Source organism: Bufo gargarizans, chromosome 9, assembly GCF_014858855.1.
Source record: "Bufo gargarizans isolate SCDJY-AF-19 chromosome 9, ASM1485885v1, whole genome shotgun sequence".
Classification (NCBI taxonomy): domain Eukaryota; kingdom Metazoa; phylum Chordata; class Amphibia; order Anura; family Bufonidae; genus Bufo; species Bufo gargarizans.
Genome location: NC_058088.1, coordinates 19,002,992 through 19,029,570, shown reverse-complemented (window position 1 = coordinate 19,029,570; position 26,579 = coordinate 19,002,992). Strand labels below are relative to the sequence as shown.

The 26,579-nt window shown below is 45.1% G+C and overlaps 1 protein-coding gene across 1 annotated transcript in view; it reads right to left on the bottom strand.

Moving 5' to 3' along the window:
- Window positions 1-23,002, bottom strand: part of TNXB (tenascin XB) — a 68,485-nt gene extending 45,483 nt beyond the window's left edge. The window contains exons 1-2 of the mRNA XM_044268656.1: window positions 22,743-23,002; window positions 3,091-3,323 (exon numbers count right to left, since the gene is read on the bottom strand). Coding sequence (XP_044124591.1) covers window positions 3,091-3,292 — 202 coding nt within the window. The 5' untranslated portion in view covers window positions 3,293-3,323; window positions 22,743-23,002. The remainder of the gene's footprint in view (window positions 1-3,090; window positions 3,324-22,742) is intronic.
- Window positions 23,003-26,579: the final 3,577 nt, after the last annotated feature.

Below are 26,579 nucleotides of genomic sequence, written 5' to 3'. Positions count from 1 at the left end.
GAAAGCACCAGAATGCTTACCGTTCCGTTTGGTTGCGTCCCCATCGTGGACAGAATAAACCTGCAAGCAGCGTTTTTGTGTCCGCGATGTGGTGCAGAGCAAGACGGATCTGTCCTGACTCACAATGTAAGTCAACGGGGACGGATCCGTTTTCTCTGACACAATCTGACACAATAGAAAACGGATCCGTCCCCCATTGGCTTTCAATGGAGTTCATGACGGATCCGTCTTGGCTATGTAAAGACAATACAGCCGGTTACATTCATAACAGATGCAAGCGGTTGTATTATTGTGATGGAAGCTGGTGTGAAAGTAGCCTGTCTTATTAAATGACCCCCAAAGTTCTTATATGTCTTGTGACACAGCGAGAGGTTTTGTCTGGGAAAACAGGTATTCTCCTCCCAGCATGTGCTGCTGGGCTGATTTACAGCCAGGTGAGGTCAAATACCGGACCGGATTTTAAGTTCCGGTCCGGGTTTCGGCAGCACCTGGCTGTCCTCAAATAGGCAGCTGGGCTCAGAAGCCAGGTCTGTATGCTGGTATGCTGGGATCTGAGGCCTGTGCTGGGCTGGACAACTGAGACCCATGTGTCAGGGGAACAGGCTGCCTAAAGCCTGTATTTGGACTTTCTGAGGCAGAACTGCCACCAAGGTGACTTTTTGTTATATTAACTTGCCATTGGGCGTGAAGTAACACTAACACTGCAAAAGTGATGTTTTGTTTTTGGCATCATGTGTGAATAAACACTGAAGTTTGAATTACGAACTTGTATTTTGCCTCTGTACTGCGCCCGCTTATCCTAACTACCAGAGCGAATCCCCACAGTCTATATCACGTATCCTCAAACTGCTGCCCTCCAGCTGTTGCAGAACTACAACTCCCAGCATGCCCAAACAGCCTACAGGTATCAGCCTACAGCAGGGCATTATGGGAGTTGTAGTTTTACAACTGCTGGAGGGCCGCAGTTTGAGGATGCCTGGTCTATATGAACAGAAAAATAAAAAGTTATAGCTCCAGGAAGTGGGGACCAAAAAACAAAAATGCAAAAGGAAAATAAAATCTGAGGGTCTTGAAAGGGTTAATAGGCTTGATCCAGTTAACCTTTTACATTTTCCAAAATTCTGTCCTAGTGAATTTCTAGACTTATCTTTATAGTGGTCGGAGGTCCATTTTTCTGATACTTAGCTCCAAATCCCCTCCCTTTGGATCTCGGCCTCATTGTATTGCATGAAGCCTGTCAGCCCTGACCCCTGTGAGGGAGATATTAAAGGGATTTTCCAGGAAAACATGGTTGAGGACCTGTCCTTAGGATAGATCAGAGAGGAGGTCCCACTGATCAGCTGTTTTCAGGAGGTGCTCTTCCCACTTGGACCCCACCGCTGTGAAGCTATATTAAGACATCAGGACAGAATCTTAGACCTAAGATTTTAGCCCCACCTGCATCATCTCAGCTCGCCATGAAGTTTTTTGACATTAAACAGGACATTACTAAGTCATTGACTTTTACTTTTTACCAAGAACCATAGAACTGTCTTTTTTTTACGACAATGTGTTACAACATGTGTTCCCATGTCATTCCGTGACCACGCCAGTAAATTGCGCCTGATGCCAGTTTTACGACTATGGTGTCGGCTTCGGCCTCTGATGCAGCAGGTAAGTAATTCACATTTCCTGTCATTTGTAAGGAGGGGAAGCCGCTCATTAAATAAAATGGGGCTTGGGATTTCGAGCAGATGGGTGATAGACTGGAATGGCCACGGACTGCATCGAGTTATTCAATCCTGGCGACGGGATTGAAATGTGTTTTTATCTTCTCCTCCCTCAGAAAATCTGACTGCTGTCCAGTTACAATGAGTATTTCTGCAGTCTGCGAATCTGGATAAACAGTGTTTTATGAGTCTAGTGGGAACGCAGCGATTGTTAGCCATCGTGCCAGGAATGGACTGAGACCCCCCCCCCCCCCCCTTCACCACCAAATAAAAAACTTCAAAGTACATTTAAAGGGCACACGTCTTCAAATTGCTGGGATGCAGTTAATGCAGAGCGAGTCTCCGCGAGAGCTGCTCTTACCCCTGTTCGGCCAACGACTATTCCTCCCAACTTCCCCATAAACCTGAACGCTCGGTTCGGCCAAGCGTCCATGTTTTCTCAATGTGGTGAGCATAACGAGCCTCTGCTAGACAGGCCCAATCTTTCTTTCTCCCGACATCATCTGGGACCCCCCTATACACATAAAGATATTTGGAAGGTCATGCCAAAATCGAAGGATTCAGAAGACTTTATGGGCACGTGTTGAGGATTAGAAAAACATTGCTCTCTTCCACAAACATCTGTCCTCCATGCAAGTTCTGAGTCTTACAGATCTGCATTACAGTAACCACGGATGTCCGTCCATGGGGCGCACATCATTGTGCATGAATTCGACATTGTGGTCTCAGATGTCGTATTTTATTTGGGGGAACTTTTCCAAATTTATCAAACCTTCCCCAATGTAAAGAATAATTTATATACAGTCATAATTATGCAAAAATGCATTTTGAGGCTGACACATGCATGTTCCTCAGCCATACACAACTTCAGGACGATATAGCCTCTGTTACAGTTCTACGCGTTTCAAGACTGATACTCGGCTCTTCTTGGGTTCAGGCAGTTGTCACATGGTCCAGCAACTCTCTGGAGCGAGACTTCAAAACGCGTTGCCCTTATCCTACCGTGACATATTCAATCTGCTATTCATTTTTACAGACCTGCTCTGATCTGGAATTATGTTCTGGTCTACAGTAAGTCTTTCCTTTTCCATAAACTGAAAACACTGCATAACTGAAGGGATGGGCGCGACTAGGAAAGTTCGTGAGGACAAAGATGAACAAGTGGCTGAAGTGGAAAAGTTATTACCATCCTTAAAATGTGTTTAATGGCTGCAAATCCCGGGAAACCACATCTGCCCTGATCATCAAGACATGGTGACCACGGACGGTGAGGTGATCTGTTGTGATGAACTGCGGTTGAAACCACTGGGATTAGTAATAAAGGTTAGGATTATACTCAGAACATTGGGATGGTTGCTGGTGTCCAAGACTCCCCACTTACCCGCTCCACTTTGAACTTTATCACAGCAGCTCGAGGAGCATTGGCCTTTTATGTCCCTGACCAACTTCTCCAAAATCATCAGACGTTTGAGCAGGTCTCGGACCCCTTCCCCTTCTGGACATCGAAGCTGGGGAGCAGTGGAAGGAGCCGAAAGGGATCCTCCAAAAAGGATGATAATGAGAGATAATGAAAGAAGGGACATCTTAAAATAGTAGGACGGATTCCTGGATCACCTGTGGAAGGGAAGGGGAGATGTTAGAAGAAGAAATAATTGTCCAAGGGGGTGTCAAAGTGAATTGATATCAATGACATATCACATTTCTACTTCTCCCCCCAATTATACTCCCTTTGACAACTTTATACAAATACCACATGACATGTGTACACAGGGTGGGTTGGGTATTATTAATGGTATTTCAGTAATAGCCCTGGTGGTCTAGAGTGGATGAACACTTTGTCTTTGTTAGTGTAGACACTTAATATTATTATTGTATAACTATATAGATTATTCTTATATTAAGTTGGTTAAGTGGTTTGTGGTGGTCGTGCAGAGATGTGTATCTATAATTTAATTTATTTTAAAAGGCCTAGGATTCATATCGAGATCGGAGCTCTGTCTTTGAATATACAGCTTCAAATGTCACTTATCCCTTTACTAAACAATCCAGTTAAATGATAAAATCCTGTCTACGTGTAGCTGCCCCTCGACTCAGCTCCCCAAGGGTCAGAAACTTTTTTTTTTCATTTAACCTAATATTAACTCTGACAAGGAGGAGAGAGAAGAGTAAGGATAGAGGAGAATTGACAAGATAAGGATATGAGAGAGTGGGGTGGTTGTGGAAGGAAGATTTAAAAAGATGGAACATAGATGGAGAGAAAAAGAAACATAAAAACTGAAGACAGAGAATCCCCCAAAAAAAGAAGGAAAAAAGGAGAAAACCAGGAAGAGATAGGGAGAAGAAGGAAGTTCTGAGGTAGAGAAGGTGTGAAGGAAAAAGAAGGAAGGTGTGAGGTAAACAAGGGGTGAAGGCAAGAGAATAAGGAAAGTGTGTGGTAGAAGAAGAGTGAAGAAAGAAAAATGAAAGTGTGTGGTAGAAGAAGAGTGAAGGAAAAAAAGGAAAGTGTGAGGGAAGTAAAGGGAGAAAAAGGAAAGTGTGAGATAGAGATGTAAACGAAGAAGTAAAATGTGAGGAGGAGAACAAGTGAAGGAAAATGGAAGGTGTAAGGTAGAGAAAAAATAAAAGGAAAGGAATAAAAGGAATAAGATGTAAAGGGAGACAAAGGAAGATGTGAGGTAGAGTAGTAGTGAACGGAGAAGAAGGAAGTTCTGAGGTAGAGAAGTGAAGAAAGAAGAAAGATGTGAGGTAGAGAAGTGAAGGGAGAAGAAGGAAGATGTGAGGTAGAGAAGAAGTTAAGGGAGAACAAGGAAGGTGTAGGTTGAGAAGAAGTGACGGGAGACGAAAGAAGATGTTATTTAGAGAAAAAATTAAGGGAGAAGAATGAAGATGTGAGGCGGAGAAGACATGAAAGGATTAGAAGAAAGATATGAGATAGAGATGAGGTGAAAGGGAAAAGAAGGAAGATGTTACGTAGAGAAGATGTAAAGAAGAAAAAGCAAGGTGTGGGTTGAGAAGAAGTAAAGGGAGAAAAAGGAAGATGTTAGGTAGAGAAGAACTGAAGGGAGAAGAAGTAAGATATGAGGTAGAGAAGAAGTGAAGATATTAGAAAGAAGATGTGAGAAGGAAGATATGATGAAGATAAGAAGTGAAGGGATTACAAGGAAGATGTGAGGTAAAGAAGAAGTGAAGGTAGAGAAAGGAAGATATGAGGTAGAGAAAAAGTGAAAAGATTAGAAAGAAGATGTAAAGCTGAAGAATGGTGAGGAAGGAAGGTATGATACAGAGTGGAGTGAAGGAAAGAGAAGAATGAAGAAGTGAGGTAGAGAAGACATAAAGGGAGAAGAAGGAAGATGTGAGGTAGAGGAGGAGTGAAGGAAATAGAAGGGAAGTATGAGGTAAAAAAGGAGTGAAGGGAGAAGAAGAAAAGTGCAAGGTAGAGGGGACTGCAAGAAGAAAAACTGAAGATATGATGTAGAGGAGAACTGAATTATAAGGAAAAGAAAAAGTAAGGAGAAAGCTATGAAGTAGAGAAAGGGGGGAGAAAAGAGAAGGAAAGTAGTGTATGAGGTATAGGAGGAGTGAAAAAGAAGAAAGATGTAAGGTTGAGGGAGTGTGAATGTAATAAAAATAAAATATACGGTAGAGAAGGAATGAGAGGAAGTGAATGAAGACGGTATATAGTAGAAAAGAAGGAATCTGGAGGTAGAAGAGGAGTGAAGGGAGAGAACGTAAGGTGTGAAAAGAAAAAAGAGTAAAGAGAGGAGAGGATAGAGGTGGAATTATAAGGACAATGGAGCTGACTATGGGTAAAACCTGACAGGAGGAACATGATTCAGCTACAAATGGATGGAGAAGGGGACAAATAGAAACTGAAGACAGGTGAGAGTGACGTAGATAATGGGGGAGGGGAGGAAGGAGATGATTACAGGCAATTAGAGCTGTCGTGCTATATGAATTCCATATGGTTTCCTACTGCCTGCACAATATCAATACAAAACCTGCAAACAATCTAAATTAACTCCAGGAAAAGCTCCGACAAGGTCATCCAATCAAGCCTGCCAGAGAGACAATGCAGAGTGCACCCCCCTGCCAGAGACCGTCCACGAGATCACAACTAAAAGTCATCCAAACGCATTTTATATTGTATAGTTTACTCCAAGCTAAAATATAAAGATCTCAGGTTCTCCAGAAAGTTTCCAGGATGAGATCTGGCACCTTGAGATAGGATCAGTATAATGGGAACCTCATTATGGGGTTCATGAAATCACTCAAGAGTCTCGGGTTTCCTCGTGAAATTTTCATCAAGTTCATTTCAGATTAAATGTATTTTAGCACAGAAATTCTCTGTAACTGGAAATACAGAGGGAATCTATTAAATAGGCAAGAAGATGGAAGATGGATTTATCAGGACATCTGGTCTTCGAGTTTTCGGATCAAGTCGTGTTCCTTCCAGGTCCTACATTAAAGGGGTTGTCCCATCATAGTAACTTAATAAGTATCTGATCAGTGGAGGTCTGATGGGATCACGAGAACTTTGTGAGAAAGAACTAAATTCACACTGGTCACCCATTTTTGGCACAACATTTTTTAACATTTTTATTTTTCCTCCTCACTGAACATCCGAGTGAACCAATCAACCCCCAACTTCACCAGTACATCTATAAGAGAATGGAGAACTTCAATCTAAGAGGACCTCCAGCTCTAATGACCCAACATACCAATGGATTACATACACAGCCAATCATCTGAATGGTCAACATGTAATGTTACTCTTCCCCTGCTATCACAGATGATCGCCAAGGGTTAGAGAACCTGAAACGGTGGCCGTTTGATGATAGCCCCTTGAGTGAATACATTTTCTGATTGTATTCTGTTTACTGGTGATTCAGCAATGTGGAGATTCAGGGAAGGGTATTGATTCACTCATCCCAGTCATGGGGATCGAACCAAGACTTGTGGAACAATGACAAGTTTTGCCGAGGTTCAGGTTGTGGGCCGCTGGTCTACACCATCTGCCCTCTGTCTCCCAGATTCTTCTTCTATGGGTTGCAGTGTTGTCTCTGCTGTATACACTGTTCCTGTATTGTATCTTACAGCCGGGGTATCAGAAGCTCTAAGTGCAGAGGCTGAGATGTTATTCGGCAGTAAATCCTTTTGCTCCTCATCAAGCAATTACTCAACAAAGGAACAAAGTCCGTTTACTGCTTGTACAGTAGAGAAGTCCTAACGAAGTAGCAGAAGAAGGAATCCAATTAGATTCCAGAGACTTTCCTGAGACACCCCCCCCCCCCCCCCCCGCCATGATACAATAAATGACTCGTTGTTAGCAGCATAAACATCACAGCAATGAGCGTCTCTTTCCTTATAACTAAAATATTCCATTTCCTATTGTTGGCTGCCCGTGAAATATTTCGGTTACATAACTTGTGCCTTGTGTCCAGAAATTACAGTGTGAGGTTATTATAATGTCATGCCAACCATGATACACGACCCACAGTGTAGCATGATGCTACCCCCGCCACCTTCCCCAACATTTGCAATTGTTTAGACTGTGCAGACAAGTCCCTATATTGTATGATAGCTCTATGGTTCTTACATCACTGTACAATTATAATGGCAATGCCATCACACCTCCTGAATGCTAACGTATAATGTCGCTGTATGGTGAGTAAAATTAGGCACCGGTAATGAGTATAAAGAAATTGACATTAACCTCTTCCCAACCCTAGACCACCAGAGATAATTACAGTCACTCCATGCTTTACAACATCATGGTCACTTCCATGAACCCCTTCCCTGATCTATAGCATCAGAGAAGAATACATTAAACCCTTTCCAACTTGAAAACCAGCAAGGATACACAAATTATTCCCTCCCCTATTGCAGACCACCTGCATGGATTACATTAAACCCTCTTCCCACTTCTAGAACAATCGGGACACAGAAATTAACTCATTCCCTACCTAATATTAACCCCCTTTAGGCCCTAGAGCTCTAGGGATGCTAACATTAATTTCTTCTTTGGCCTAGACCAGCAGAGGTGCTCATGTTATTTCCTTCACTGCCTTAGACCACCACAGATTTTGGCACTGAGCTCCTCAATATAATAGACCAAGGAAACCCGTCCAAGTGGTAAATTATGTGATTAGTGATACTCAACTTCACCAACAAATCGTTCTAATTACAGGGCAATTACTGCAACCCTTGGCGATGCTGTAATGGCAGCCCATTGTTCCTAGGAACAGATATAACTAAGAAATAATTTTTAGTATCTTTAATATTTCCTGAGGATCTAGAAATTCATGTTGTGTGTTGACGTCTATGACACAACCAGTACCTCAGACCGGGGGGATCTACAAATGTTATGCCATGTATTGTGCCCAATATAGCTGTGTATGGATGGCACAGCCAGGGTTAATAACACTGGCTCAGCCCTAATCTTAGGAGAGTCTAGACTGGAGTTCAGAGAGAGAGGAAGCTGTGATTTGTGTTCCCTCTTTTTAGACCCATAAAGCTACAGAGACCAATTTCTGTATGATCTTCAGAAGGCGTAAGGCAAATTTAGAGTCTGCATGGTCGAGCATTGGAGTCAGTAAGGTAACCTGCTACTAAAGCTGCTAAGACTTTACTGCAGTGAGGGACACTGTTGAGGCACCCTTCACACCTGGACATGACCTCGCCAGTAGTATGTCTAAAAGTAATGCTCACCATAGATTCTGCAAGAAGAGACTTGAGACAGATAGAGAGAGAGGAGGGCCATAACTCCTGCTCTTGGATACAATTGGAATTGTGTCTGATATAATTGGATGTAGTACAACTCCCATTTTACACTTCTACATCTGGCCTGGTTACTGACTCCTGCACAATGCGCCAGCCATAGTGCTCTACCCACCCTGTCTTGCACCTATACAGACACTTAAAATAATGGGCATCCCAATTAGCACCAGGCAGGAGCCTCAGAACCATGGTGTGCCCAAGAAAAGAAAGGGGGCACCCTCCTGTATCTGCCTCAGCCCTAGGGAACAACAATGAGTGGATAGCCACTGTGATAAAATGTTTGTGCCAGAGCTACTACCACCCTAATACTCCACTTTGGCTCCATCAAATTCATCCTGCTACACACGGTGAGTCAAGAAGCAATCCGAGAAAGGCTTGCCTTTCAATAGGGGTGTGTGCAATACCCCAGAGCAGGAGTAACTTGCACATTGTTTGCTCTGCATACCCAGTATGGTATGTCTGGAAGTGAGTTAATCGACTCTGGGATAGCTCCCTACAGGAACCTTGGGTGCTGATCCTAGATCTGCCCTTTTCCGAGTCTAGTAAGTACCAACAAGTGCACGAAGAGTAAGGAAGCAACTCCATGTACTCTATTCCTCACAGGACTAAACGATCTCTGGAAGGTCTACAGAAAGGAAAAAAAAAGAGAAGGAGACAAAAATCGGTATGGCTAAGCATTGGGGTCAATAAGGTACCCTGCTACCTAAGCTATTCAGACATGCGGTGAGGGGAATGCTGTTAAGACACCCTTCACACTTAGACAAAACCCCACTCAAATATGATACAAAAATCAATATATCTTTATCAATTCGTTATCACAATACAAAAACTCTTAAAATGTTTCCTACAAAATGGAACAGTAGCAAATGCCATAAAAAACATTGCTCCGTTATCCATATATAGCCCGCTTAAATAGTCATGAAAAGCCAGCACTACTAGCTAGCCTCTGGATTGGCATAAATCATAGGTAAAAAAAGAAGAATGTGGTGGAAAAAGAAATAAGGTAACTGCACATAAAAAAGGGGTAAATATGACCAATGCAGTGTATAAAAGTGAAGCATTAAGTGAAACGCACTGAACGGTATATTACATAGTACAGTATATACAGAGTGCATGAAATACATGTAATAATACAGACCCGGGTAACGGCACAGAAGCACCTCGACGTACGTTTTGCTAAGCTTCTTCCCAGGGGTGTCAACCCCCTCTTTTTTATGTGAGGTTACCTTATTACGTTGACCATCTTTTGGGATAGAGAACCGCACCCGGTGGATATATACACTTTTCCCACTACGTACTTCTTTTTTACATATGATTTACTAGCAGCGCTGGCTTTTCATGACTATAAATTTATGCTATTAGTGCTGACTATTTAAGCGGGCTCAATATGGGTAACGGAGTAATGTTTTATAAGGCATTTGCTGCTGTCCCATTCTGTTGGAAGCATTTTAAGAATATTTACATTACTGTGATTATGAATTAATAAAGATGTATTAATTTTAGTAACATATTTTTGTGTTTTTTTGTATATTATTTGGGGTTTATGAAAATAAATAAATTATACATCGAAAGTCATTGGGTGACAGATCCGTTTTTTTTTAGGCTCCTAAAAAAACTGATCCGTCACCATTGACTTACATTGTTTTCAGTGCCGGATCCGTTTTTTTCCATTTTTACGACCGGACACAAGATCGCAGCTTGCAGCGGTTTTGTGTCCGCTCGCAAAACGGAATGCTGCTGGAACGGAAGACATGCTGATGCATCCTGAACGGATATCTTTCCATTCAGAAGGCACGAGGACTAAACGGAAATGTTTTTTTCCGGTATTGAGATCCTCTGCCGAAAAACAACGCAAGTGTGAAAGTAGTCTAAATGATAGGTTTAGGAAGAGACTTGAGAAAGAGAGAGGGAAGAGTGCTTGCTCAAAATCATCTGGACAGATTCGCAGCTGCATATTGTGGAACTGTGTTTTTGCCATTGTTGGAGGTACTACAACTCCCATTTTGTACTACAGTAAAGAGAGAGGTTTATTCTTTTGGCCTGGTTACTGACCATATATCAGCCATTGCACTCCACACGCCCTGCCTTGCACCCATACAAACACTCAACATCACGGCTACCCCGACTACCATAAGGCAGGACTCCCAGAACCAGGCTGTGCCCAGAGGGAAGAAGCGGTGTGCCCTCCTGTCACTGGGGAGCAATGGTGTGTGGACTGACTGTGACAGCCACAGCCACTACCACTCCCATCCTCCACTCTGCGGGGTCATATTCATTTACCCATTATCTCTACATGTCAGGCCTGTGTGAACAGGACCCGTCTTCTCACTCTTTACATCCAGGAGCATGGAAACATCGGAAAGTGATTAATGCGCAACCTGTCACAGAAGACGACCTGACAGCTCCTGACATGAGATAATCCCAGCGCAGGACCAGCAATGGTTAGAATATTTAGAATTCCATCCGGCGTGATTGTAGTGATGACATCCTCCCCACAGCGCAATCCACGGATACACTGCTGCACAGGACAAGGAAACACCGGTGCTTGTGGTACAGCATAATGACGCTGACACTTGGGGTACAGGATAATGACACTGGCACTTGGGGTACAGGATAATGACACTGAGATTTGGGGTACAGGATAATGACACTGACACTCGGGGTACAGGATAATGACACTGACACTCGGGGGACAGGATAATGACACTGACACTCGGGGTACAGGATAGTGACACTGACACTCGGGGTACAGGATAGTGACACTGACACTTGGGGTACAGGATAATGACGCTGACACTTGGGGTACAGGATAATGACGCTGACACTTGGGGTACAGGATAATGACACTGACACTTGGGGTACAGGATAATGACACTGACACTTGGGGTACAGGATAATGACACACTGACACTTGGGGTACAGGATATTGACACTGACACTTGGGGTACAGGATAGTGACACTGACACTCGGGGTACAGGATAATGATGCTGACACTTGGGGTATAGGATAATGACACTGACACTCGGGGTACAGGATAATGACACTGACACTTGGGGTACAGGATAATGACACTGACACTTGGGGTACAGGATAATGACACTGACACTCGGGGTACAGGATAATGACACTGACACTTGGGATACAGGATAATGACGCTGACACTTGGGGTACAGGATAATGACGCTGACACTTGGGGTACAGGATAATGACGCTGACACTTGGGGTAGGGGATAATGACACACTGACACTCGGGGTACAGGATAATGACACTGACACTCGGGGTACAGGATAATGACACTGACACTCGGGGTACAGGATAATGACACTGACACTTGGGGTACAGGATAATGACACTGACACTCGGGATACAGGATAATGACGCTGACACTCGGGGTACAGGATAATGACGCTGACACTTGGGGTACAGGATAATGACGCTGACACTCGGGGTACAGGATAATGACACTGACACTGGGGGTACAGCATAATGACACTGACACTCGGGGTACAGGATAATGACACTGACACTCGGGGGACAGGATAATGACACTGACACTCGGGGTACAGGATAGTGACACTGACACTCGGGGTACAGGATAGTGACACTGACACTTGGGGTACAGGATAATGATGCTGACACTTGGGGTACAGGATAATGATGCTGACACTTGGGGTACAGGATAATGACACTGACACTTGGGGTACAGGATAATGACACTGACACTTGGGGTACAGGATAATGACACTGACACTTGGGGTACAGGATAATGACACACTGACACTTGGGGTACAGGATATTGACACTGACACTTGGGGTACAGGATAGTGACACTGACACTCGGGGTACAGGATAATGATGCTGACACTTGGGGTATAGGATAATGACACTGACACTCGGGGTGCAGGATAATGACACTGACACTTGGGGTACAGGATAATGACACTGACACTTGGGGTACAGGATAATGACACTGACACTCGGGGTCCAGGATAATGACACTGACACTTGGGATACAGGATAATGACGCTGACACTTGGGGTAGAGGATAATGACGCTGACACTTGGGGTAGAGGATAATGACACACTGACACTCGGGGTGCAGGATAATGACACTGACACTCGGGGTACAGGATAATGACACTGACACTCGGGGTACAGGATAATGACACTGACACTTGGGGTACAGGATAATGACGCTGACACTTGGGATACAGGATAATGACGCTGACACTCGGGGTACAGGATAATGACGCTGACACTCGGGGTACAGGATAATGACGCTGACACTCGGGGTACAGGATAATGGCGCTGACACTCGGGGTACAGGATAATGACGCTGACACTCGGGGTACAGGATAATGACACTGACACTTGGGGTACAGGATAATGACACTGACACTCGGGGTACAGGATAATGACACTGACACTTGGGGTACAGGATAATGACGCTGACACTCGGGGTACAGAATAATAACACTGACACTTGGGGTACAGGATAATGACACTGAGACTTGGGGTACAGGATAATGACGCTGACACTTGGGGTACAGGATAATGACACTGACACTTGGGGTACAGGATAATGACGCTGAGACTCGGGGTACAGGATAATGACACTGACACTTGGGGTACAGGATAATGACACTGACACTCGGGGTACAGGATAATGACACTGACACTCGGGGTACAGGATAATGACGCTGACACTTGGGGTACAGGATACTGACGCTGACACTTGGGGTACAGGATAATGACACTGACACTTGGGGTACAGGATAATGACACTGACACTTGGGGTACAGGATAATGACACTGACACTTGGGGTACAGGATAATGACACTGACACTCGGGGTACAGGATAATGACACTGACACTCGGGATACAGGATAATGACGCTGACACTTGGGGTACAGGATAATGACACTGACACTCGGGGTACAGGATAATGACACTGGCACTTGGGGTACAGGATAATGACACTGACATTCGGGGTACAGGATAATGACGCTGACACTTGGGGTACAGGATAATGACGCTGACTGTTGGGGTACAGGACAATGACACTGACACTTGGGGTACAGGATAATGACACTGACACTTGGGGTACAGGATAATGACGCTAACACTCGGGGTACAGGATAATGACGCTGACACTTGTGGTATAGCATAATGACGCTAACACTCGGGGTACAGGATAATGACGCTGACACTTGGGGTACAGGATAATGACGCTGACACTTGGGGTACAGGATAATGACACTGACACTTGGGGTACAGGATAATGACACTGACACTTGGGGTACAGGATAATGACGCTGACACTTGGGGTACAGGATAATGACACTGACACTCGGGGTACAGGATAATGACACTGACACTTGGAGTACAGGATAATGACACTGACACTTGGGGTACAGGATAATGACGCTGACACTCGGGGTACAGGATAATGACACTGACACGGGGTACAGGATAATGGCACTGACACTTGGGGTACAGGTTAATGACACTGACACTTGTGGTATAGCATAATGACGCTAACACTCGGGGTACAGGATAATGACGCTGACACTTGGGGTACAGGATAATGACGCTGACACTTGGGGTACAGGATAATGACACTGACACTTGGGGTACAGGATAATGACACTGACACTTGGGGTACAGGATAATGACACTGACACTCGGGGTACAGGATAATGACACTGACACTCGGGATACAGGATAATGACGCTGACACTTGGGGTACAGGATAATGACGCTGACACTTGGGGTACAGGATAATGACACTGACACTTGGGGTACAGGATAATGACGCTGACACTTGGGGTACAGGATAATGACGCTGACACTTGGGGTACAGGATAATGACGCTGACACTTGGGGTAGAGGATAATGACACTGACATTCGGGGTACAGGATAATGACGCTGACACTTGGGGTACAGAATAATGACACTGACACTTGGGGTACAGGATACTGACACTTGGGGTACAGGATAATGACACTGACACTTGGGGTACAGGATAATGACACTGACATTCGGGGTACAGGATAATGACGCTGACACTTGGGGTACAGGATAATGACGCTGACTTTTGGGGTACAGGACAATGACACTGACACTTGGGGTACAGGATAATGACACTGACACTTGGGGTACAGGATAATGACGCTAACACTCGGGGTACAGGATAATGACGCTGACACTTGTGGTATAGCATAATGACGCTAACACTCGGGGTACAGGATAATGACGCTGACACTTGGGGTACAGGATAATGACGCTGACACTTGGGGTACAGGATAATGACACTGACACTTGGGGTACAGGATAATGACACTGACACTTGGGGTACAGGATAATGACGCTGACACTTGGGGTACAGGATAATGACACTGACACTCGGGGTACAGGATAATGACACTGACACTTGGAGTACAGGATAATGACACTGACACTTGGGGTACAGGATAATGACGCTGACACTCGGGGTACAGGATAATGACACTGACACGGGGTACAGGATAATGGCACTGACACTTGGGGTACAGGTTAATGACACTGACACTTGTGGTATAGCATAATGACGCTAACACTCGGGGTACAGGATAATGACGCTGACACTTGGGGTACAGGATAATGACGCTGACACTTGGGGTACAGGATACTGACGCTGACACTTGGGGTACAGGATACTGACGCTGACACTTGGGGTACAGGATAATGACGCTGACACTTGGGGTACAGGATAATGACACTTGGGGTACAGGATAATGACACTTGGGGTACAGGATACTGACGCTGACACTTGGGGTACAGGATAATGACACTTGGGGTACAGGATACTGACACTTGGGGTACAGGATAATGACGCTGACACTTGGGGTACAGGATAATGACACTGACACTTGGGGTACAGGATAGTGACACTGACACTTGGGGTACAGGATAGTGACACTGACACTTGGGGTACAGGATACTGACACTGACACTCGGGGTACAGGATAATGACGCTGACACTCGGGGTACAGGATAATGACACTGACACTTGGGGTACAGGATAGTGACACTGACACTTGGGGTACAGGATAGTGACACTGGCACTTGGGGTACAGGATACTGACACTTGGGGTACAGGATAGTGACACTGACACTTGGGGTACAGTATAATGACACTGACACTTGGGGTACAGGATAATGATGCTGACATTTGGGGTACAGGATAATGACACTGACACTTGGGGTACAGGATAATGACGCTGACACTTGGGGTACAGGATAATGACTGACACTTGGGGTACAGGATAATGACACTGACACTTGGGGTACAGGATAATGACTGACACTTGGGGTACAGGATAATGACACTGACACTTGGGGTACAGGATAATGACACTGACACTTGGGGTACAGGATAATGACACTTGGGGTACAGGATACTTGTAACGGATCTCCTAGCACCCCGACCGGGTACCTCCGTCGATAGATGCTCCTAGTGCTTTCCGAGGACTCCAAGCACTCCACTTGACACCGTACGCCCTGCAGACCCCACGAACCGCCGCAGCTTGGTTGGGGTCTCACCGTCCTCCACCCACGCTGGACCTACGACAAGGCTCCAGGTTCCAGTGGGTGAACCTCTCCTACAGCCAGAGAGCAGGAACAGCTCTTACAAGAGCTAGTAGTTATGCCAGGGGAGTATAGCAAATCTTCAGCGTATAGCAATCCCCCAGTTTGATCAGTTATCCAAACACCAGTCTCAGCATGATGAAGGATAAAACAGGAACACTTTATTGAGGGCTACCCGCCCGTATTTATGCAGGTCCCCATCTGGTGGCCACGCCCTTAGGGGACCAGAATGGAGACTGCGACACAGGACAGATATGCAGAAATTCAGGATACACAGACACAACACATCCCCACAATGCATCATGGTTTCCTCCTCTCTGCCTAGCGACACCCGAGGAGCAATCCAATTATGTCTCAGGACAAAGGGAAAACACCAATACACATGTGGAGACAACAGGACAGGAATCACCACCCAAACACACAATGGCACACCCTCCCAGCAAACACAGACATTTAACATATCCCCAGATAGCTCAAGTCTGAGTGCATATCATTAGGTGAATGGCACTCAGAATACATGAATACAATAATATTAGCTATCTGGGTGCCCTCACATAACATACAATGTAACCGAACGCATAATAACATAAAACACAATTCCAAAGACAGATTTAAGCTGTGCGGCCGGCCTGTTTTCTTTAAAGTTAGTATGGGCCATAATCCTGAGGCAAGAGGCTAGCAACCAGCCCCCTCCAAAACACCGTGGCGAGGTTGGTTTCGTCACACATCTCCCCCTTCCAGGGAAGACTAACCAGATACCTGACCTCACGGTCAGTACCTGAGTTAGTCTGGCAGTCCAACCACAACCCCATACTGGACCTGTTGAATTTTGGGGCCTGGCTCTGTTCCGTATGTCCCCAGCTGTTGAGTGGGCATCTGCGACTCCTTGCTGCCTTGTGGTTCTCCAGCTTGGAGCTGTAGGTACTTGGTGGGCAGAGGCCGACTGCGCCCTGCCCAGATGCCAACTCTTCCGCGGGGGTAGCCTGTGGAAAGTCCGGCTCTGAAGAAGAGGGTAGGGGGGGGCAGAGGCCGACTGCGCTCTGCCCTGATGCCAGCTCTTCCGCTGGGAAGAAATCAGTGGGTAGCGCAGGCTCATCTCCTGCCCCCAGAACTCTGTTGGGAAGTAGCTGGGAAGGGGAGGGCTCGCTTACCTCCTCCTCCTGGTATCCCTGCGGAGATGGATGGGGATCTGGACCGACTGTCCAGCATCCCTGTAGGACTGGCACCAAGCCCGCGGTCTTATCTGCGCCCGTGTAGAGGGGTTTGTGTTCCCCTTTTCCCGGTATCTCCGGCTGCTGGTGGAAGGTGAGGCCGGTTGCCTCTCCTCCCCAGGACTCTGGTTGCTGTAAGGCAGAGCGACCCCGCATCTCCTCCCCCTGGAACTCAGGTTGCCGCTGGGGAGAGAGACCGGTTGTCTCCTCTCCCTGTGATATGCACTGCCGCTGGAGATCTGGGCAGGCGGCCCAGCATCCCTGTAGGGCCAGTAGAGAGACCTCAGTCCCATCTCCACCTGCCATCTGTGGGTCCTCCCAGGACCAGTCTGTGAGGTCCCTCAACATTTGCGAGTCAGGATCACCTGCGTCCACACCTGGCAACTCCGGCTGCTGCTGAGGGTCTGGGCCAGCATCCCAGCATCCCGGTGGAGAGCCCTCGGTCCCGTCTCCACCTGCCTGTTGTGGTTCCTCACAGGACCAGTCTATGAGGACCCCTACCTCTGTAGCTGGTACTGAAGCAGGGGATACTTCAGTCGGGTCTTCCCAGCTGTAGGGTTGTAGGTCTGGGACTGCCACCCAGCTCTCTGGCAGTGTATATTGGGACCGAATTGAGCTGAAGAAGTATTGGTAGTCCTGCTCCAGCTCCCACTCCTTTGTCACTAGAGATGCCAGGTCTTGTCTCACCTCTCTCGCTGTTGCCCAATCATGCATAGCTTCTCTGTAGTCATAGATATCCCAGAACCGGGACCCTCCAGCATCTCCGAACTCCGGTTCTGCAAAGGCCTCAAACAACAGGCCAGGGCCATCATAATCCTCACCCTCGGGTCTGTCGTGCTCAGCCATCCAGGGGGAGTACCGAATCACATACCACCAGAGTGCCTGGTAGGCGTCATCTAGCCAAAGCTCCTTCCATACCAGGCTCTCCAGTTCTGTCACCCACTCATTCAGGGGCTCCTCTCCCAGAAGGGGCATTCGCAGGGCCACTCGCATCCGCAACTGCTGCTCCTCACTGGGGAGACACTCACCCCGCCGACGCTGTACATCTTCCAGGGCCTCGTGCCAGACGCCTTTACGGACTGCATCCCTCCAGTCCGGGTCATCATCCTCCTCGTAGTGGAACGCTGTTCGAAGACTAGCCGATTCCATCCTGCTGTAGCCAGGGGCGCTGTACGGATACTAGCGTTGCCCTCAATATACTCCACGAACGGTGTCTCCGAGCTGCTTCTCCTCACACTAGGACGCTATCTCACTGCTTGCCACCAATGTAACGGATCTCCTAGCACCCCGACCGGGTACCTCCGTCGATAGATGCTCCTAGTGCTTTCCGAGGACTCCAAGCACTCCACTTGACACCGTACGCCCTGCAGACCCCACGAACCGCCGCAGCTTGGTTGGGGTCTCACCGTCCTCCACCCACGCTGGACCTACGACAAGGCTCCAGGTTCCAGTGGGTGAACCTCTCCTACAGCCAGAGAGCAGGAACAGCTCTTACAAGAGCTAGTAGTTATGCCAGGGGAGTATAGCAAATCTTCAGCGTATAGCAATCCCCCAGTTTGATCAGTTATCCAAACACCAGTCTCAGCATGATGAAGGATAAAACAGGAACACTTTATTGAGGGCTACCCGCCCGTATTTATGCAGGTCCCCATCTGGTGGCCACGCCCTTAGGGGACCAGAATGGAGACTGCGACACAGGACAGATACAACACATCCCCACAATGCATCATGGTTTCCTCCTCTCTGCCTAGCGACACCCGAGGAGCAATCCAATTATGTCTCAGGACAAAGGGAAAACACCAATACACATGTGGAGACAACAGGACAGGAATCACCACCCAAACACACAATGGCACACCCTCCCAGCAAACACAGACATTTAACATATCCTCAGATAGCTCAAGTCTGAGTGCATATCATTAGGTGAATGGCACTCAGAATACACGAATACAATAATATTAGCTATCTGGGTGCCCTCACATAACATACAATGTAACCGAACGCATAATAACATAAAACACAATTCCAAAGACAGATTTAAGCTGTGCGGCCGGTCTGTTTTCTTTAAAGTTAGTATGGGCCATAATCCTGAGGCAAGAGACTAGCAACCAGCCCCCTTCAAAACACCGTGGCGAGGTTGGTTTTGTCACAATACTGACACTTGGGGTACAGGATACTGACACTTGGGGTACAGGATAATGACACTGACACTTGGGGTACAGGATAATGACGCTGACACTTGGGGTACAGGATACTGACACTTGGGGTACAGGATAATGACACTGACACTTGGGGTGCAGGATACTGACACTGACACTTGGGGTACAGGATAATGACGCTGACACTTGGGGTACAGGATACTGACACTTGGGGTACAGGATAATGACACTGACACTTGGTGTACAGGATAATGACACTGACACTTGGGGTACAGGATAATGACGCTGACACTTGGGGTACAGGATACTGACACTTGGGGTACAGAATAATGACACTGACACTTGGGGTACAGGATACTGACACTTGGGGTACAGGATACTGACACTTGGGGTACAGGATAATGACACTGACACTTGGGGTACAGGACAATGACACTGACACTTGGGGTACAGGACAATGACACTGACACTTGGGGTACAGGATACTGACACTGACACTTGGGGTACAGGATAATGACGCTGACACTTGGTGTACAGGATAATGACACTGACACTTGGGGTACAGGATAATGACACTGACACTTGGGGTACAGGATAATGACACTGACACTTGGGGTACAGGATAATGACACTGACACTTGGGGTACAGGATAATGACGCTGACACTTGGGGTACAGGACAATGGCACTGACACTTGGGGTACAGGATAATGACGCTGACACTTGGTGTACAGGATAATGACACTGACACTTGGGATACAGGATAATGACACTGACACTTGGGGTACAGGATAATGACACTGACACTTGGGGTACAGGATAATGACACTGACACTTGGGGTACAGGATAATGACGCTGACACTTGGGGTACAGGATAATTACGCTGACACTCGGGGTACAGGATAATGACGCTGACACTCGGGGTACAGGATAATGACGCTGACACTTGGGGTACAGGATAGTGACACTGACACTTGGGGTACAGGATAATGACGCTGACACTCGGGGTACAGGATAATGACGCTGACACTTGGGGTACAGGATAGTGACACTGACACTTGGGGTACAGGATAGTGACACTGACACTTGGGGTACAGGACACACTTTCAGGGTTCCCTGGACATTCTACAACACACAGTGAATATGTCGTCATCATGAGTAGCCCCGAATTTTCAACATATTCTAAATCTTGTAAATCAGGGGGTTGCGATGCTCTGCAGCTTCTTCCTCTCCGGGAAACCTCTGGTGAACGTCCGAACCTGAACACCCGATGCTGTATTCACACCCATGGCACCATGGGTTAACCCTAGCACGTCCTACCTATGCTTCACTTAGGAGTCAATTATTTCTGCCTCATTACCTGCGCTGCCACTAGAGATGCCCCAGCTGACCCCAGCCTGGCACACGAAGCCTGTGATGCCGCCCATGGTATATAACATTTCCATGGTGCAGAGCATCTTACATATTACACTTGGAGCCAGGACGTATATAATATCATCATCATCATCATCATCACACATGGAGCAGTTCTGATAGTACTCAGGATGGTACAGGGTCCGTATTTCCATCAGCAGGATACTGGCACTAATACAGCAGTCGGCATTGTGCCATCACCAGATAACAATACCCAATGTAAACAGGAGGTATAATATAATATGATATCTATGATGCGGTATTATACACTGTGCTATAATATAATACGATATCTATGATGCGGTATTATACACTGTGCTATAATATAAATGATATCTATGATGCGGTATTATACACTGTGCTATAATATAATACGATATCTATGATGCGGTATGATATACTGTGCTATAATATAATATGATATCTATGATGCGGTATTATACACTGTGCTATAATATAATATGATATCTATGATGCGGTATGATATACTGTAGTATAAAATATGATATATTGCTATGGTGTGATAAGCTATAATATAATACAATATCTACGATGCGGTAGGATAAGGCAGGGTTCACACCGGTGCTAACAATCTTCATTGTTTTGTTTCATTACAGTTACAGAACAATGAAAATTCTGGACGGGCCGGATTTAGCACATTCGCTTTCTGTTCGGGACGCTGCTTTTTTGCCGGATAAAAAACACCTGTATACAGAACCATTTACTCTTTTTGACTGAATCTGTGACTGGCACCCCAAGTCTTCGACGCAGATGTGAGCAAACCCTAAGATATGATATGGTTTAATGTGATGTGATATGATGCGGTATAATTTTATAGCATGATTATAATATGGTATAATATAATACAATATAATATGATGCGGTGTGATAAGATGGTATAATATACAATGATTGAGATAGGGTACGATCAGGGCACCTATTATATTATATAATTTGCTCAACTATTATGTGATATACCGTATTTTAATGAAAAGTATATGGTAAAATAACTTTATATTCTATGATATACTGTAATGTGATCTGATATCGTATGATCACATATAATACGGTATAAGTTTAATATGACACAATATGGTATAATATGATATGGCGAAAGCCGCATATGATATAATCTGGTGTGATGTCATCTGATATGGTATATATAGAAAGGAGGAACCAGTCCAGCTCGCCGGCAAGAATGCACAGAAACGTGGAGGCATAACAGGGGAATCTAGCATCATGAGCGGGGATCGGTGTGTATAGATCCGAAATGCGTAGACGATCTTCTGTCCTGTTTTTCCGGTTTTAGACTCTTTAATAAAGATCTGCATTGATTGGCTGCTGGATTCAACTTTTGTTCTGATAACATGGAATAATATAATCTGCTGTGATACAGAACTATATGATATGATAAAATCTGAAGTGATATAGTGTGATATGGGATGATCAAAAGTAATATGATATAATGTAATATATGATATGATGTAATCTGATATAATATGATACGGTATAATATAATGATGTAATCTGATAGAGTGTGATATGGTATGACCAGATATAATATGATATGATGTAATATATGACATGATGTGATACAGTATAATGATATAATATATGATATGGTATGACCAGATATAATATGATATAATCTGATATGATACAGTGTGATACGGTATAATATAATGATGTAATCTGATACAGTGTGATACGGTATAATATAATGATGTAATCTGATACAGTGTGATACGGTATGACCAGATATAATATGATATAATGTAATATATGATATAACCTGATATGATAGCGTACATACTACAGAAAGTAGCAGGGAGTCACTAACCTCTTCCGCAGGAGAAGTTGTGTTGGGGGCTCGTCGGGGGGCTCTCTGGAGCGCTGCTGACCCTTCTACCTGTGTCCTCCGTCCGTCCTTCCCCTCTCCAGATGTGTGTGCTCCCTCCGGCCCGCGTGTGGATGTGGATGGCTGCTATCCCCTCTGACTCCCTGCCTTCTGCTGCACGATGACTGACAGATGGAGAGAGCGAGACCAGGAGAGGGAGGGAGAGGTGCGTCCAAGTTCTGATGTCATGGCTAAAGTCCTGATCACATCTGTAATGACATCAATGCCTCTTCCCGGCTTCTCTCCGCTCCTTCCCTCTCCCCTCTGGGCTCGTTCTCTCTGCCTTACACTACTACCCTCATCATCAGGCATATACAGTATCGTTCTAATGTTGCTTATGTCTAAGGGGTGGACAGACCCTCACCCAATTCCTATGTCAGGGCGACAACATGACAGACAAATAGATATATACATTTACTCAAATGCTCATACTGCAATACCGCCATACAGTGCCAAAGTACACTGCCATACATCACCCACACAATACTGGCATGTAGTGTCCAAATAATACCTAACACTGCAAGGCAACACCCACATAATACTGCCATTCAATTGCCAAATGATACCGCCATACAATCCAAAATAATACCGCCATACAATGGCAAATAAAACGCAATACAAAACCCACATAATACTGGCATTCAATGACCAAATAATACCGCCATACAATGCCAAATAACACTGCTAAACAACACTCACATAATACAGGCATTAAATTGCCAAATAATACCGCCATACAATGCTGAATAATACCTGCTAAACAACAGTCACATAATACAGGCATTCAATGACCAAATAATACCGCCATACAATGCCAAATAACACCTGGTAAACAACAGTCACATAATACAGGCATTCAATTGCCAAATAATACTGGCTTTTAATTGCCAAATAATACCGCCATAAAATGCTAAATAATACCGCCATACAATGCCAAATAAAACTGCTAAACAACACCCACATAATACAGGCATTCAATTGCCAAATAATACAGGCATTCGATTGCCAAATAATACCGCCATACAATGCCAAATAATACCGCCATACAATGCCAAATAATACCGCCATATAATGCCAAATAACACTGCTAAACAACACCCACATAATACAGGCATTCAATTGCCAAATAATACCGCCATACAACAAATAATACTGCTTTACAAGACCAAATAACACTGCTCTACAGCACCCACACAATACTGCCATTCAGTGGTCCTGGTGGTCCGCTTGCTCCACTTGCAGGCTGGTCCTGGGGGTCCAGTTATTGGGGGTCTCGTAGGACATGGGGGCCCTGGGTAAATGTCTATAGCAGGGAAGGCATCTATAGCAGGGAAGGCACCTTCTCTAACTATTCAGCTGTCACCGCACTATGAAGCTTATCAGTAAGTTTTATGAATTTGTAAACCAATTAAAAGTCATCGGACGACCCTTATAATGGGGGGGGGGGGGGGGTCTTCTGTTCAGAATCCTGATCTCTGGAGTAGCGTGGAGAGCGGTTACACAGACCCGGCCTGCATTACATGGACAACCTATTGATTTGATCGGACACTGTGTAATACTTCATCTCCCCTGTAGGGGCGCTGCATAGAAATTAAACCCTTACTGCCAGGTTTGCCCACAGATTACAGTTGATCACTAGAGGTCCCAGCAGGGCTGTGACTAGACAGTCCACTAAACCCCCAAACAATCCTCAGAGACCCTGTCCACTATCCCACCAAACCTCAAGATAAACGTGGACAACACACAGCCTCCACATTTTCCTAACCCCTACTTTTCAGGACCACCCATCACATGACCTTCTCACATGTCCTCGGAGGCGATACCCTCGAAGCAATACTATCTCTGAAGGGGAGATATAAGTAGGGACTGTCCTATGTGGAGAGCCCCTTTAAAGGGGATGTGCCACGAAAATATTCTACATTTTTCAAACCACCCCCTGGATCTAAATACTTTTGTAATTGCTTGTAATAAAAAATATCATACAGCCACTGAGTTATTCAATACAATGTATCTGTACAGCGCCACCTGCTGTTTGCTGCTTTCCTTATTTCTTGTCCACCACACTGAGGTGGTCGCACATGCTCAGTTTAAATCTTCAACTGTCACCAGATGTATCCTCCTCTGTTCGAAGATGGGGCAACTCCAGAAAGGATAGACCCACCGAGAAATGACCCCCCCACCCCCCGAAATAAATCTAGCAGAACTATTGCAAAAATGGATGTGGAGATCTCTGGATCCATGTGAGGGGCAGGTTCTAGCCTTGTTAGAAAGAGGTTGTCACGTCCTGTATGATGTACGATTTTCTATTGTATACATCGATCACGGGATAACCCCTATAAACTGACAGCGGTCGCGTATACATGGAAACAGCAGTGCACTAGGAGAGCACTAGGGGGCGCTGTGCATATGGAGTCACTCCAGTATTCACTGAACCATTTTATTGTATCTTGTTTATCATTCATTCACTCATTCTTCATTGTAATTTCATTCCGTATTCATCCATTCATTCCATGGGCCCCTTTATCCCCTCTTCTTTTTATTGATTCTCTCGTTCATCATAATGATTTCATTCTTCTATTTGCACATTTGTTCATTCAATCATTCATTCACTCCAGTGCCCGTTAAACCACTTTATTCCCTTAACGTTCATTCTTCACGATAATCATTGCATTCATTCATTTCCCCCACTATTCATTAAAACGCTTTAGTTCTTCATCTTCTTATTATTCAGTCTATCATTCTTCGTTACAATTTCATTCATTTATTCATTCATACAAGTATTCACTGAACCACTTCATTCCCTTATCTACGTATAATCTACTCTTTCATTCACTCCAATATTCACTGACCCAGTTTATTCTCATGTCTTTTTTTATTATTCATTCTTTCAATCTTAATTTTAATACTTTCATTCATCCACTAAATCACTTTATTCTCACTTCTTTCTTTCATTCCTCATTCATTCATTCCAGCATTCACTGAACCTGAACTTTATCCTCACACCTTTTTATTGCTTATTCTTTCATTCTTCATTCTATTAATTGTGAATAAAGTGGTGTACACTGCACCGCTTTATTCTCACATCTTTTTATTATTCATTCTTTCATTCTTCATTCTAATAATTCATTCATTCACTCCGGTATTCACTGGACCCCTGTATTCCCTCCTGTTTTTATTATTCATTCACTGAACTTGAACTTTATCTTCACACCTTTTTATTGCTTATTCTTTCATTCTTCATCCTAATAATTTCATTCATTCATTCATTCACTCCAGCATTCACTGAACCACTTTAGGCTAGGTCTACACGACGACATTTTGTCGCACCAATGTCGCGCGGATTTTTTTCTATAATGATAGTCTATGGTGTCGCACTGCGACATGTGACACGCTGCGACTGCGGCACGACAGCTGCAAAAAATCCATTCGAAATAGATTTTTCTACGACTGTCGCAGTCGCAGCGTGTTGCAGTGCGACACCATAGACTATCATTATGAAAATTGTCGCGCGACAAATGTTGCAGTGTAATTGGGCCCTATGTGTCGCCGCGCAAATTATTGTCGCGCAGACCTAGTCTTATTCTCACATCTTTTTATTATTCATTCTTTCATTCTTCATTCTAATCATTTCATTCATTCATTCACTCCAGCATTCACGGTACCACTTTAGGCTAGTTCTACACGACGACATTTTGTCGCACCAATGTCGCGCGCCAATTTTTTTTATAATGATAGTCTATGGCAGGCATGTCCAAACTGCGGCCCTCCAGCTGTTGCTAA